Source organism: Marmota flaviventris, chromosome 1 (assembly GCF_047511675.1).
Source record: "Marmota flaviventris isolate mMarFla1 chromosome 1, mMarFla1.hap1, whole genome shotgun sequence".
Lineage (NCBI taxonomy): Eukaryota > Metazoa > Chordata > Mammalia > Rodentia > Sciuridae > Marmota > Marmota flaviventris.
The window spans coordinates 80,248,278-80,260,696 of NC_092498.1; the positions used below are offsets into that span (position 1 = coordinate 80,248,278).

Consider the following 12,419-nt stretch of genomic DNA (forward strand, 5'->3'; position numbering starts at 1 on the left):
AATAGGTAATACATACATAGGTGTATGTATATGTACATGTGATTTATTACAATGAGATTATAACAGCTTCTTTACTGAATGCCCTCTGTGCCCTGAGCACTATGCTTCTCATGTTTTGTCTCACTTCATCTTCATATCAGCAGCTTGGTGTGGATGTAGTTAGCCCTGTGTTGCAGTGTAGGAAATGATGGCTTAGAGACTTGAAGTAGCTAACCTAAGGGCACATGGCTGATAAGCAGCAGTGCTATGGAGGTTTGGAGGTTCCTTCCCAGTTAGTCCTTTAGCCATGCTGCCTCATCAGTCTGTTACCTGCAGTAGTAACATAATGAGAAAAAACAAGCCTCCTGTCCATGCTCCCACACTCGTAGACCAAGCAATAGAATTATTTAGAATGTATGCACTTGTTGTCAATAGACTGTCAAATCCTTTACCATTGTGCCAAGGCAGCACATTTTTTAATAACATGGAGTTCCCGAGGCACCAAGGGCTGAAACAAATGAACACAAAAAGAAGAATTCGATGATATGTAGTTTTAAACAATGTCATTCTGCTTCCAGGCCCTATGAGTTTTCATAAGGATCAATAAAAAGTTCCTTCATAAAAATACAATGCTAGAATATGGAGAATAGGGTGCTTAGTGTGCCATTCCCGGACTAATGGCTGAGCACGTAGCAACCCCAATCACAGAGTGGGAAGCAGAACCAGTCAGGCACATGCTCTGATGAGGTGTCAGGGAAGTGCCCAGGGCTGCTAGAAACCACCACAGGAAAGCAGCCTTCCTGCTGTGTTCTTGCGTCAGAGATGAGAGGGCAAATGAGCTGGGCAAACCCAAAGGCTGATGACAAATTGCCAGTGTCTGTAAACGGCAATTGTGCCTTGAAGTTGATGTGTGTGCTTAGATTCTATTCTCACAGAAAGGTGTGTGAGTGTTCGCATGTGTGTGAGTGGGAGAGAGAAAGAGAGGGAGGGAGGGAGAGAGAGATTCCTAGTATATGCTAACTGGTAGCATTTATAATACTTTGCCCATTCAGTGACAAGAATTGCTATAATTGATGTGATATTTGCAGGTTAGGTATTTTACTCACTTGAACATTTTAAAATTAAAAAGAAAACCTTTAAAATTCTGCCTGTCAAAGTGTATTTAGCTTGTCTTCTGTGAAGTATAACCATGACACTCTCCAGAAATAATGTTTGACACAGTTCCCATGGAGTTCAATTTATGGCTTGCCTCCAGTTCTGCAGAACCATACGATCTGCCTCCTCCAGATCCATTTATGGGATTTTTTTCCCCCTGTAGTTACGTAGAGTCTGAGAAATGTCAGCCCTGGAACCTGGGAAGTATTGACAGGACCGAAGTGTCTATCCCTCTCAGTCAACATCCTTAGTTGTCTGAAGTTTAAAACAGAAGTTGGCACTGGAACTTTTTAAAGAAAAGAGATTTTTTTTCCTTGTAAATTTGTTATGTATCATGTGTGCTACAGGAGTAGGAGCCCAGCCTGAGTTTGAATTTGGATTAACTTGGGACAAAATCCTACAACCATTAGAATTGAGACTAGAGTCTTAGGGTTAGCAGCTTCCCTTCCATGAGACTGCAGTTTTCACTACTGACAAGAAAGCTCTACCTGTTGAGTAAGAAGCTTGGTCAAGGGTGAACTGAAATGGCTCTTACTCCATGATCTACTTACTTCAAGGCCAACAGCTTGTAAAAATCAAGTTATATCTAAGTCTCATCCTTTCATGTTGCTCTAGCATAATACTAAACACTGGGTAATTTATAAACCACAGAAATTTATTTTTACTTTACTGTGTGTGTGTGTGTGTGTGTGTGTGTGTGTGGTATTGAGGACTGAACCCAGGGCCTCGTGCATGGTAGGCAAGTGCTTTACCACTGAGCTACATTGCCAAACTTCACAGGAATTAATTTCTTACAGTTCTAGAGGCTGGGAAGACCAAGATAAAGACTCTCATTCAAAGTCTGATGAAGGCTTTCTACCTCACATGGCAAAAAAAAAAAAAAAAAAAGCAGTGGGTGGAAAAGGCTGAACAGGTGTGAGGCCTCTTGTCTCAGGGGCCCAGTCCTATTTACCAAGGAGGAGGCTCAGGTCTAATCACTTCCAACAGGTCCCACCTCTTCATACTACTGAACTGGAGACTGAGTCTTAACTTACAAATTTTGGGTACACACTGAGATCATAAGACTCTGTCAGTGTGCTTGATATCAATTTTCTTTCAGAGAACAAAACTGGAAAGGTTTCTCACTCTTCTGAATATGTTTAGGGGTAAGCAGATTTCACATTTTGCAGTTAAATCAGATGGAAGATTTTTAGTCTAAGGAGCCTTCACACTTTAGTGAATTAACTAAAACGTTAGTAAATTTTAGTTCTTGGAATTCTAGGCCACATCTGGAAAGACCAGTGAAGGACTTTCAGATAATGTGTTTAAAATGATGTTATAAAGCCAAGTACAAATAGTATAAGGAGACTCGGAGAGTAAATAACAAATTAGCAGGGGTTCTAGAGAAAGATGCTTCACTTAACCTAAACCAGGCCTGGGACATACAGGGTAGGGTACTGCTGCCCAGTTATCACCTCTGCTGACACTGCCAACACCCATGCTGAGCCACATCCAAGGCAAAACTGTTTTACCCTGGATTCCAGAATATTGGGGAAGTTGAGAAAGAGAAAGTAAATAGAAACCAATTGGAATTGTCCCTATCCCTTTTAAAACTACATGTCAATGTGTGGTTATGTACACAGAACCACACATCTGGGTGCATGTGAGTTTTCTTTAATTCCTATTAGAGTTGTTAAAGAGAAACACAGTTTAGAAGAAACAAAATGAGATGGCAAAGTGGTACCAGATGTCAATGCCTCCAGAAGTCATTCTTAAGGGTGTCCTACTCCCCAGCCCTGCCCACATGTGGAAAAGTGAATCGTACGTGATCCAATCTGAGAAATTGAATTGAGTTAAATAAAACAACTCATTCATTCAATTAGACCACATTACTTTTGACCACCTTACTTTTTAAAAATTTTTTGACCACTTATAAAATACTGAGTCATGCCATTGTGTCTGGCTCTGATATTTCTCACACCAAAATAATCAATACTGACACAATCGGAATTTCCATTTTAACTATGTTAAATGTCCATCAAGATTATTTCTCTGACACTTCATTCACTATGACTCAACATGCTTTTCACGTGGAGAATGATGTCTGCATATGCTAATTTTTATAAGAATAACTCTAGAATCTCTCCACCCAAACCTACTTGGTTCAGAGAATAGGAGATACAATGAGACTTGAACATACTAAATAATTTGGAGGATCCCCTCTTACTGCAGTGACTTCAAGCCAAACTACAAAATCTAAAATCAATTTCTATCATCTCCTTTCTCCCATATAAAACTAAGTAATACCTATCTGGGTATCTGATAGTTACAATTAGTTTGACTGTTCCTAAAGAAAATATACATTATTTGATGTCATGTATTTTAAACAAAAGGTCATCTTATTTTTAAGTTTTCAAAACCATTCTGGTTAGGGTTGGGGCTGTGGCTCAGTGGTAGAGTACTTGCCTAGCCTATGTGAGGCACTGTGTTTGATTCGCACCATATATAAATAAATAAAATGAAGGTCCATTGACAATTTTAAAAATATTTTTAAAAAACATTCTGGTTAGAATTGCTTACACTTCCTAATATGAGATCAACCATAACAGCTCATTTTATCCTTCATTACAGAAGACAATAGATGCACATCTTCAGACGCAGTGTCCTGTGCCAGGTGCCTTGAGCTGGGTCCAGAATGTGGATGGTGTGTTCAAGAGGTGTGCCATTTTTCTTCTTTTTCTTCCTTGTTTTTCTTTTCATCACAGTTGACTTTCTCTCTAGGATGATTTCATTGCCTGACTATTTTGTGCCTTGAAGGTGTATCAGGAAAAAAAAAAAAGATAATGCTGACAGGAATTTTTTATTTGGTTTTATGCTTGGAAATGGCATATTTGGCTGAATATAAAATCAAATATAACTTTTTATTGGGAAAATTGTGGTAATTTTGAAATGAAGTGAAAACCAGTTCATGTTTTCCATCTGTTCTATAGAAAGAAATGGCAAACACAGATAATAACTTTTGATAGTTCCGTAGGATTCCGTGTGAAATTCTTGCTGCAGCTTGAGGCACAAGGTTGTATACTCAAGTTGGAGTGTTAGCTTATACTTGCAAATTAAAGAAAAGCAAGCTAATTTATTGGTCCATTTTATTTGTTTTTATTTGAACTACTTGAAGATAAATGATTTACTTCATTTTCTGACATTGTACATCAATTTATTGGTTACATATGGAAAACATGATGCTTTTAACATGTGACTTGTTCATGAAATATTATATACTATGTTCTATGGAATAGAGAATAATCCAGAAAATGTTATTTTTCAAAATTAGTGTCTTTGCATTCTATAAGAGAAAAAATCCTAATGACAAAATTCTTAGTGTAATAATTATAATCTATTTCTTCTTTCTTGGCTCTAAAGTTGTTTTGAAAGTTCTTTTTTCTTTTGTCAATTATATTCAATCAAAACTATCCATATATAATAAGTTGCACTAAAGAAATTGTCTGCTACATTGGGGTTTCTTTTGTTGTGAGATTGTCTAGGCAATTTTATATTTACTTATGAAGCTCCTGGGAATTGGAACAGATAGGGTTTTAAGGGCCTTTTGCTTGATATGGAGATAAAACTGTGGCTTTGATCTCCTCTGACTTAACTCAGCAACTACAATTACCATCATCTTTCCACCCTCTCTTGTTACTGCTTGTTCTGAGGCAGCCCCCAGCAGGAAAAAGTAATCAAGGATAGTAGGCATAACTCGATGAAACAAGTCAGGGGAGAGGCAGGGGTGGGGTACACAAGACAGAGCCACGTCTGTAAATCAACAGATTTCTGCCTGACAGCCTGAAGCTCCCCACCTGCAATCTGGGCTCCACCAGCAAAAAGATGAGATCCTTTCCTGAGTTCAGAAGGGCTTTACACAACCCATGGAGCCAAGCAATGTGACAGACGAGAATTTGAGTCTTAGGGTGCAATCTCATGACTTCTTATGAGCCAAAGACCAGAAGACTTCATTCCATTCTCTGTCTTCATCTGTATAACCTTGAACTTGGAGTTTACTTATTCTCTCTGTTAAGAATGTTTCTGACCTAAGCAACATCATGCTATTTTAGATTCTTACTTCCTCACTAAGAAAGATCCTTAGAGCCCTGAAACTTGCCCACCTGACCTCCAGTGCTTTGGGGAGGGTATTTGGAGAAACTTTCAAAGATGGTTCTGAAGCCCAGTTGTCAGCCAACTGGAACAGCAGATTCCAGAGGAAGCCCCATTCCATCTCACAGTTCTGACTGACACAGAGCATCAGAAAAGCCACAACTCTGTGAAAACAATCAGTCCTGACACAGAAGGAAGGATCTGGGGTATTTAGAGGGATCAGTAGTCAGGTGGAGGGAGAGATAAGGGAGAGAAAGGTGGCTACCCACACAGTGAGGGATGGTGGGGGGCAGGTCCTTTGTCCACAGTGGGCAAACCCTCAGATGGACTACTCAGGGAAAAATGTTAAGAATAACTTGTCTGTTCATGTCACTAAATTTTCTTCTGTACAATGTGGTATAGTCTGATTTATATATTGAAAAACAGGCCCTAAAGAGAGACTGAATTGGATTCAAATCCCAGTTCCACCAGTTTCTAACTCTGTGAACTTGGATTTGTTGATCGCTTTGAACCTCAGTTTTCCCTACCTCTAAACTGGGATTACTATCTGCACCTGCCTCACAGTCTTTGAAGACATAATAAAGCAACATGTGGCATACAGGGACTGCTTAAGAAATAGAATTCATAATTAAGAATAGGAGTCATAATTCTATAGAGCTTTGGTGAGGCTTAGAAAACGAAGATGATTGCCTGTGTTGATAACTACCTCAGAGCAAGCACCCAGTCTTAGGGCTCTGGCCAGTGTTGGCAACATTTTTGAGAGGAGCTGTCCACTCCCTTCAGGCTTACCTGACATCATCGGGAGACAGAAAGCATTGTTGAATTTTGGAAGATCACCCATCATTTAAGCACAGATGCAACTGGTGTCTCTGATTTCTCAGCCAGTAAGCTGAAGGGAAAAGGAAGGATGAGGTTTTGTTTTTCCCCTATTCATGATGAGAACATAAACAATAATAAAATAAGCCTGGCTTATATCATTTTCAAGGCTGGTAGAAATTAAAAATAACAAAATAATTAGACAGTGGATACTCACTTGGATTGTTTTCTTATGTAGCATTTTTATCTGCCATTCCATGTCTTTTACTTTCTCTTTTCTTCCATGATACATGGAAGTAATCAGAAAACAATTGGGATACAAAGGACCTCATCAGTATTAGGTTTAATACCTTATGTGTCTTGTTAATCAATGTCTATGAAAGACATGTTAAGTTTTGAAGAATTATCCTCCTCCCCTGGCTGCCACCATGATATAGAGTGTCACAGCACAGCCAGAAGCTTAGAGGAGCATAGTTATTCTAAAATATGATATGAAGGACATTCGCTGCCAAAAGGAAGATGATAGAATTTTTCCATTTCTGTTCAGGTTGCCATGTTTGACAGTCAAAAAGACTCAGACGTTAGTAGGGGGAAAACTTGAGCTATTTATATCACCAGAATACTATATGAAAACAGATGAAAGTAACAACTGATAAAAAACTTGCCAGGGTAACTTCAACCTGACCTTTTCATTCTCAGAGACATTTTAGTTGTAGAAACTTAGACTATGAATTTGCTTTTGTTTTTCTTGTAGGAAAAAAGTAAAGCATAAAGATTAGAATAAGTTAAAATGACACAAAATATCAAAAATTAAAAGGGTGTGGTTTCAAATTGCTGTTCTTTTGTACAAAGTGAAAAGTAGGCCACAATGGGCAGGAATAACATTCCATTCTTGAGTATGATGCCACAGTCTTTTCTTCCCTTTTCAAACCTAATTGGCCAATTGGCAATGTTTTTCTGACTTAGTTTTTACAGTGGGATAAAAACAGCTGTGCTGATTCAGATATTGCAAAATAATAGAGAACATTTTGCCGATTTCAGCAAAACTATTTGACATTTAAAGGTCACATGGCATAAACTGATGTATAGTTACAGTAAATGACACCCCTCCTTTCTTCTCCATTCTGTGTGCACAAATAACAGTCTCTGACCGGCTGAAAGGAAGAAAATAAAGCTATTTGTACTTTATTTCCTTTCCATGACTTGAAGTCTTAGGTTTTTACATCTGTAAAATGCATGTGATCTTCATCTGTAACATGTCATCTGACACATGATCAAGCACACATGTACCAAGCCTTGTGTACTATCAGTATCCCCTACTTGGGAGAAATGAGGTCCCCCACTTAGCCTGGGGATCTTGGTAAGAATGTGACACATACTATAGCAGTTATTTGCTACCTCTCTCCAGGGAACTCCATGTTGTTTATAAATTCTATCGCATACACAACACCTCCACGTTTTAACAGTACATAGAATGAATTCAGATAAAAGAAACTAAGGCTTTGGCTATTTTCAATTTCTGGCATATGATTAATCAACAAAGCAAACTGAATGTTTCTGTTTCCATAATGAACTTATCAAATGACACCTGGAGGTTTTGATTGGAAAGAAAGACATGTTCCCTTTTGCCTTTTAGTTAATGCATATATTACAGGATGAGGCAGGCTCTAATTCAGGATGAGCACTATAAAGGACTACATAATAAATTTAGACTCTGTGGGTCACACACCATCCCTATCACACATTCTTCTTTTATTGTTATGTTACAGGCTTTTAAAATGTATAAAGAATTTTTTGGCACTTAAACCATAGAAAAATAGGCCAAAGCCTGGATCATTTCACTGACCCTAGTTTGCCATGTCCTACTCTATTTGAGAAAGGAATGAAGATTTTGTATGAATGTTGTTATATACCTATCACCATTGTATCTTGTTACTCACCAGTGCCATGGCTGTCCCTGGTTATAATTAGTGACCTCATATTCAACACTCAATGTCCATGTCACCTTGATAATCCCCTTCTTCCATGCCCTGTGATATTCTGTGTTCCCCCTAAATTCAATTCCCATAACAGTTATATTTATTTGCTTAATGTGTGAATTCACCCATAGTCTGTTGATTTGATGATAAGAGCTCTATCTGCCATGCTCTATTCCATTTCATTACCCCAACTCCTACCAAATTATTGTCCTTCAATACATATTCATCAACATTCTTTAATTTAGTGATGAATGGATTAAAAATCCAATTCTTTATATCATCTTAATTAAAGGAGAAATGATTGAATGCTGAATCTATATAGCCATTGCTAGGAAGATTGCTGAGCAAATATCCAGCTCATTTGTAAGCAAATACCCCAAATAACTCAGGCCAATGTTATGCATAATAAAATATATTTCCATACTTTCAATACACTTTCCATTCTTAGGAAAAAATCCCAAATGTTTACATGAAAAATAAAAATATAAAATTTTTCCCCTCAGGATAAATTAATAAGGTTATTGCATTAATTCCAAGTTTATTGCATGTCTCTTAGATAACTCTCAACTACTCAAGGCTAAGTAGTGAAAATTTTAGATTCAGTTGCAAAGTCAGGAGAATTTGATCTGCAATATTATATCTCTCCACGTCATCATGAACATCTCCATTAGTTTACTGAATTGCTTTTAGGCTGTTGTGTGTATAAGAGGCTGGACAACTTTATGGTCTAAGAATTAGATTTCCAATTTATTCTTTCATGAATTTTTGGCATTTAATTAGGCGTGTATTTCTAAGGACTTGCTTTCGTATTCCAAACATAACAGTATATAATAAACATACCAGTTGAGTCCTTTGAGAACTGAGACTCACATTTGGAACCAATGAGTGGTCTATTTTGGCTGAATTTTCTTCTGGATCTGTCTTTCCAAAGTAAAATATTTAGAAAGAATTAAGCCAGTATAACTTTGCAGTGATCAGTTAACAACATTTAAAGTGCTTGAGTTCAATCTCCTCTTTAATAATTCATTTTATTCATTTAAAATGAGATTTAGAAATTAAGGTTTTATTTATGACAAATATGCCACTGTTCTTATTGGAAACATGCACTAATTTAAACAGTTGCATAATTTGTTCTGCCCTGAAAATGGCTTATTTGAAATATTTGCTATGTATAGACTTTTTTGGTTATAACTGAGATGATATAAACTGAAAACATCAGTGATATTCTTTTTTTTTAAACAGGATTTTATTTCAGGTGGATCAAGAAGCGAACGTTGTGATATTGTTTCCAATTTAATAAGCAAAGGCTGTTCGGTTGATTCGATAGAATACCCATCTGTACGTGTAATCATACCAAGTGAAAATGAAATTAACACTCAAGTGACACCAGGAGAAGTGTCAATTCAGCTGCGTCCAGGTTTGGTGATTTTTTTCAAATAAACCTATGATGATTGAAATTACAATTCATAATAATTTGCTTGTATTTAACATTATGTGGCAGGCAGTATTATTGTAGAGACCACAGTGAGCTCAGAATCAAGAAATTAGAATTCTGGGTTTTATCATGCTTCTAGCTAGCTCTGTGACCTTAGACACCATGCAAACCTGACCCACACATATAATAACTATGTGTTCTGATCCTATAATTCAATCACATTGTGATGTAATTGTGTTCCTTCTCCCCTGCAAGAAGGAAATATATTTGTACTCATTCTTCCATTCTTAGCTGAGAGCTGGTATATAGTAAAAAAATCTATAAATGTTTACTGGATTGATTGATTGATTAAGTAGCAGATGTTAAACTAAGTACTTAAAACCTTTGGGATGAATTTTTCAACACAAAACATGAAGCCATGATTATCATTATTACCTTGACCAGCTTTGTAATACCCTTGACATTAATGTATATCTTTGCTCCTATACTTCTGCAGGACTTCCCCTTCCATTACAGAGTTTACCACAGTTTGCATGTGTTGTAGGCTTCTGGAAAGTATTCATTTCCTCCAGATAATTCCACTATACAAACTACATATAGCAGATAAGTCAAGGTACATGAGTATGCACCACTCAATTAGACAAATTGGTTTAGCTCAGTATGAAATTACTTTCAAGACTTCATTATTTTGGTGTGCATGGTCATATCTTGTCATTAATTTTTTGAATAATCATTCTTGACACACTCCATATCCTATTCCAAATGCTCAGTATTTCTTCCTGACTCTTTGGTTACCAGAAAAACAAAGTCCACTTCTCTCTTGGCCCTAGGCATGTTCCCAGCTTCCAATTAAAACTGTGCTCTTCATCAGATAAAACAATGACACAGCCCAGGATGGACATACATGAGCAAAAGTTGGAAAGGTAGAAGGATGTACACAAAAAGGAAAGTAATTAGGTTAGAGAGATTGCAGCTCTTGCCACCTTTAATTGAAAAAAAAAAGTGTGGTTGAGTTCTTAGAAAGAGAGAGGGAGAGAAACAAAAATGAAGTGCTGTTTTTAACTCAATATATTCATTAAAATCTTCCCTTAGATATTCACATGGAGCTCTGTTGACATTCAGCCTTTTAATGCTATGGTTGCTCAATGGTCTTTAGTGATTTTTTTTTCTTCCTGTTATTCTAAGGTTCATCAGCCCAGTTTTCTAATCTATATAAACTGACCTAGGTTTTCCCCTAAACTCCTTCCAAAATCCCCAATTTCTTAAACATTTCCATATCCCCAGTAATACTCTCATCTGGTGGCTTTTCTACTGTTCATCCATAAAAGACTTCAGGGTCTTAATCCAGGGAATTGCCTTTTTCAGGCTATATCAACATCAAACAGTAACATCCACATCATTCAGTTATATTTTGACTTTCTGATGTGTGTCTGGGCATGTTCCCCAGAGCATACTTGAATTTGAGGGCAAGTTGTTGATATTTATCTCTACTACAAATCTTTCTCCCAGTATTCTAGCCTCTAGCCTTTCCACTCTTCGTTTTCTTTCAATAGGTGCTCATTTTAAGAGAATTTTAAAATACAACTGGTAATATTTGCAGATAAAGTACATAGGAACTATATAATACAGCTCAACAATTAAACATAATCAATAAACTTGACACTTTAGTCTATTTTGCTGTCATAACAATACCATACACTGGGTGGCACAAACAACAGAAATTTATTGTCTCAGAGTTCTAGATTGGCTACAAATCTAAAAGGCTTAGAAGTCCAACATCAAGGTTCTAGCAGATTTGGTTCCTGGAGAGGGCTTACAGTGGGCCACCTTTTTGATGTGTCACATGGCACATGTCAGAAAGAGGGAGAGAGAATGTCTAGTATCTCTTCTTAGAAGGTCACTGTCATGACCTCACCTAACTAAACCTAATTATCTTCCAAAGGCCCATCTCCAAATATCATCACATTGGGGATTAGAGCTTTACCATATGTATTTGGTGCAAATACAATTGAGTCTATAACACTTGACATATAGAATACTATTTTATAAAGTTCATGGAATATTTTTAGACATTAATCATATTTTAAACAAGAAAACTCAGTTCCAATAAACAAAAACTATTTTTATAGGCCAACATCTTTGAGCACACTGCAGTAAAATTTGAAATCAATACAAAAAGATAAATAAATATTAAATAACATAAAAATTAAGATAAACTTCTTCTAAATAATCCCAACTACAGAATAAATCAAAACTCTAGTTATAGACTAATAATAACAGTAACAAAAAACATTAAGATATATGAATGTGACTAAAGTTGTTGTCAGGAAAATTCAAAACATTAAATACTCTAATTTTTAAAAAGAATAAGTAAAGATGAACTTGTATCCAAACAAAGAGAAAAACAGCAAGAAACAAAATAGCCATAAAAAAAAAAACCAAGAGTAAGGAGGTCATACATTTTTAAAAAAGTAATGAAATGTAAAAGAAAAAGAAAAATACAAAATGGTCCTATAATCCAGCAGCTAAAACCCAATAATAAAATAAGTAAATTATTGGCAAATCTAATTAAGACAACAAAAAATAATCTATTTATGTAAACTCTAGTCACAGAAACAAATATTTTAAAAGAGAACAATAAAATATTAAGCATAAAATATATGGTAAAAATTTTTAAATTTTTTAAAAGTGTTAACCTTTTTCAATAAATACATAATTATTTACTTATATTTATTATAACATATTTTATATAATATATATGCCTTATGTATTTATATATAAATTAGGCCTGAATGTTTTTATGGTAATAAATGTTTCATGTACATTCAAACTTTCAAGAAACATATTATCCTATGTTGTATAAACAGGTAAATTTAGGTACATCCTGGAAGCTTCTCAATTGTTATAAGGTTGGTATTATCCCACTA

General features: G+C 36.1%; 1 protein-coding gene across 1 annotated transcript in view; it reads left to right on the forward strand.

The window, feature by feature from the left end:
• Itgb8 (integrin subunit beta 8) overlaps nt 1-12,419 on the forward strand; it is an 89,983-nt gene that overhangs the window by 29,412 nt on the left and 48,152 nt on the right. Inside the window, exons 2-3 of the mRNA XM_027932746.2 lie at nt 3,745-3,830; nt 9,300-9,474. Of these exons, the coding sequence (XP_027788547.1) occupies nt 3,745-3,830; nt 9,300-9,474 (261 nt within the window). The remainder of the gene's footprint in view (nt 1-3,744; nt 3,831-9,299; nt 9,475-12,419) is intronic.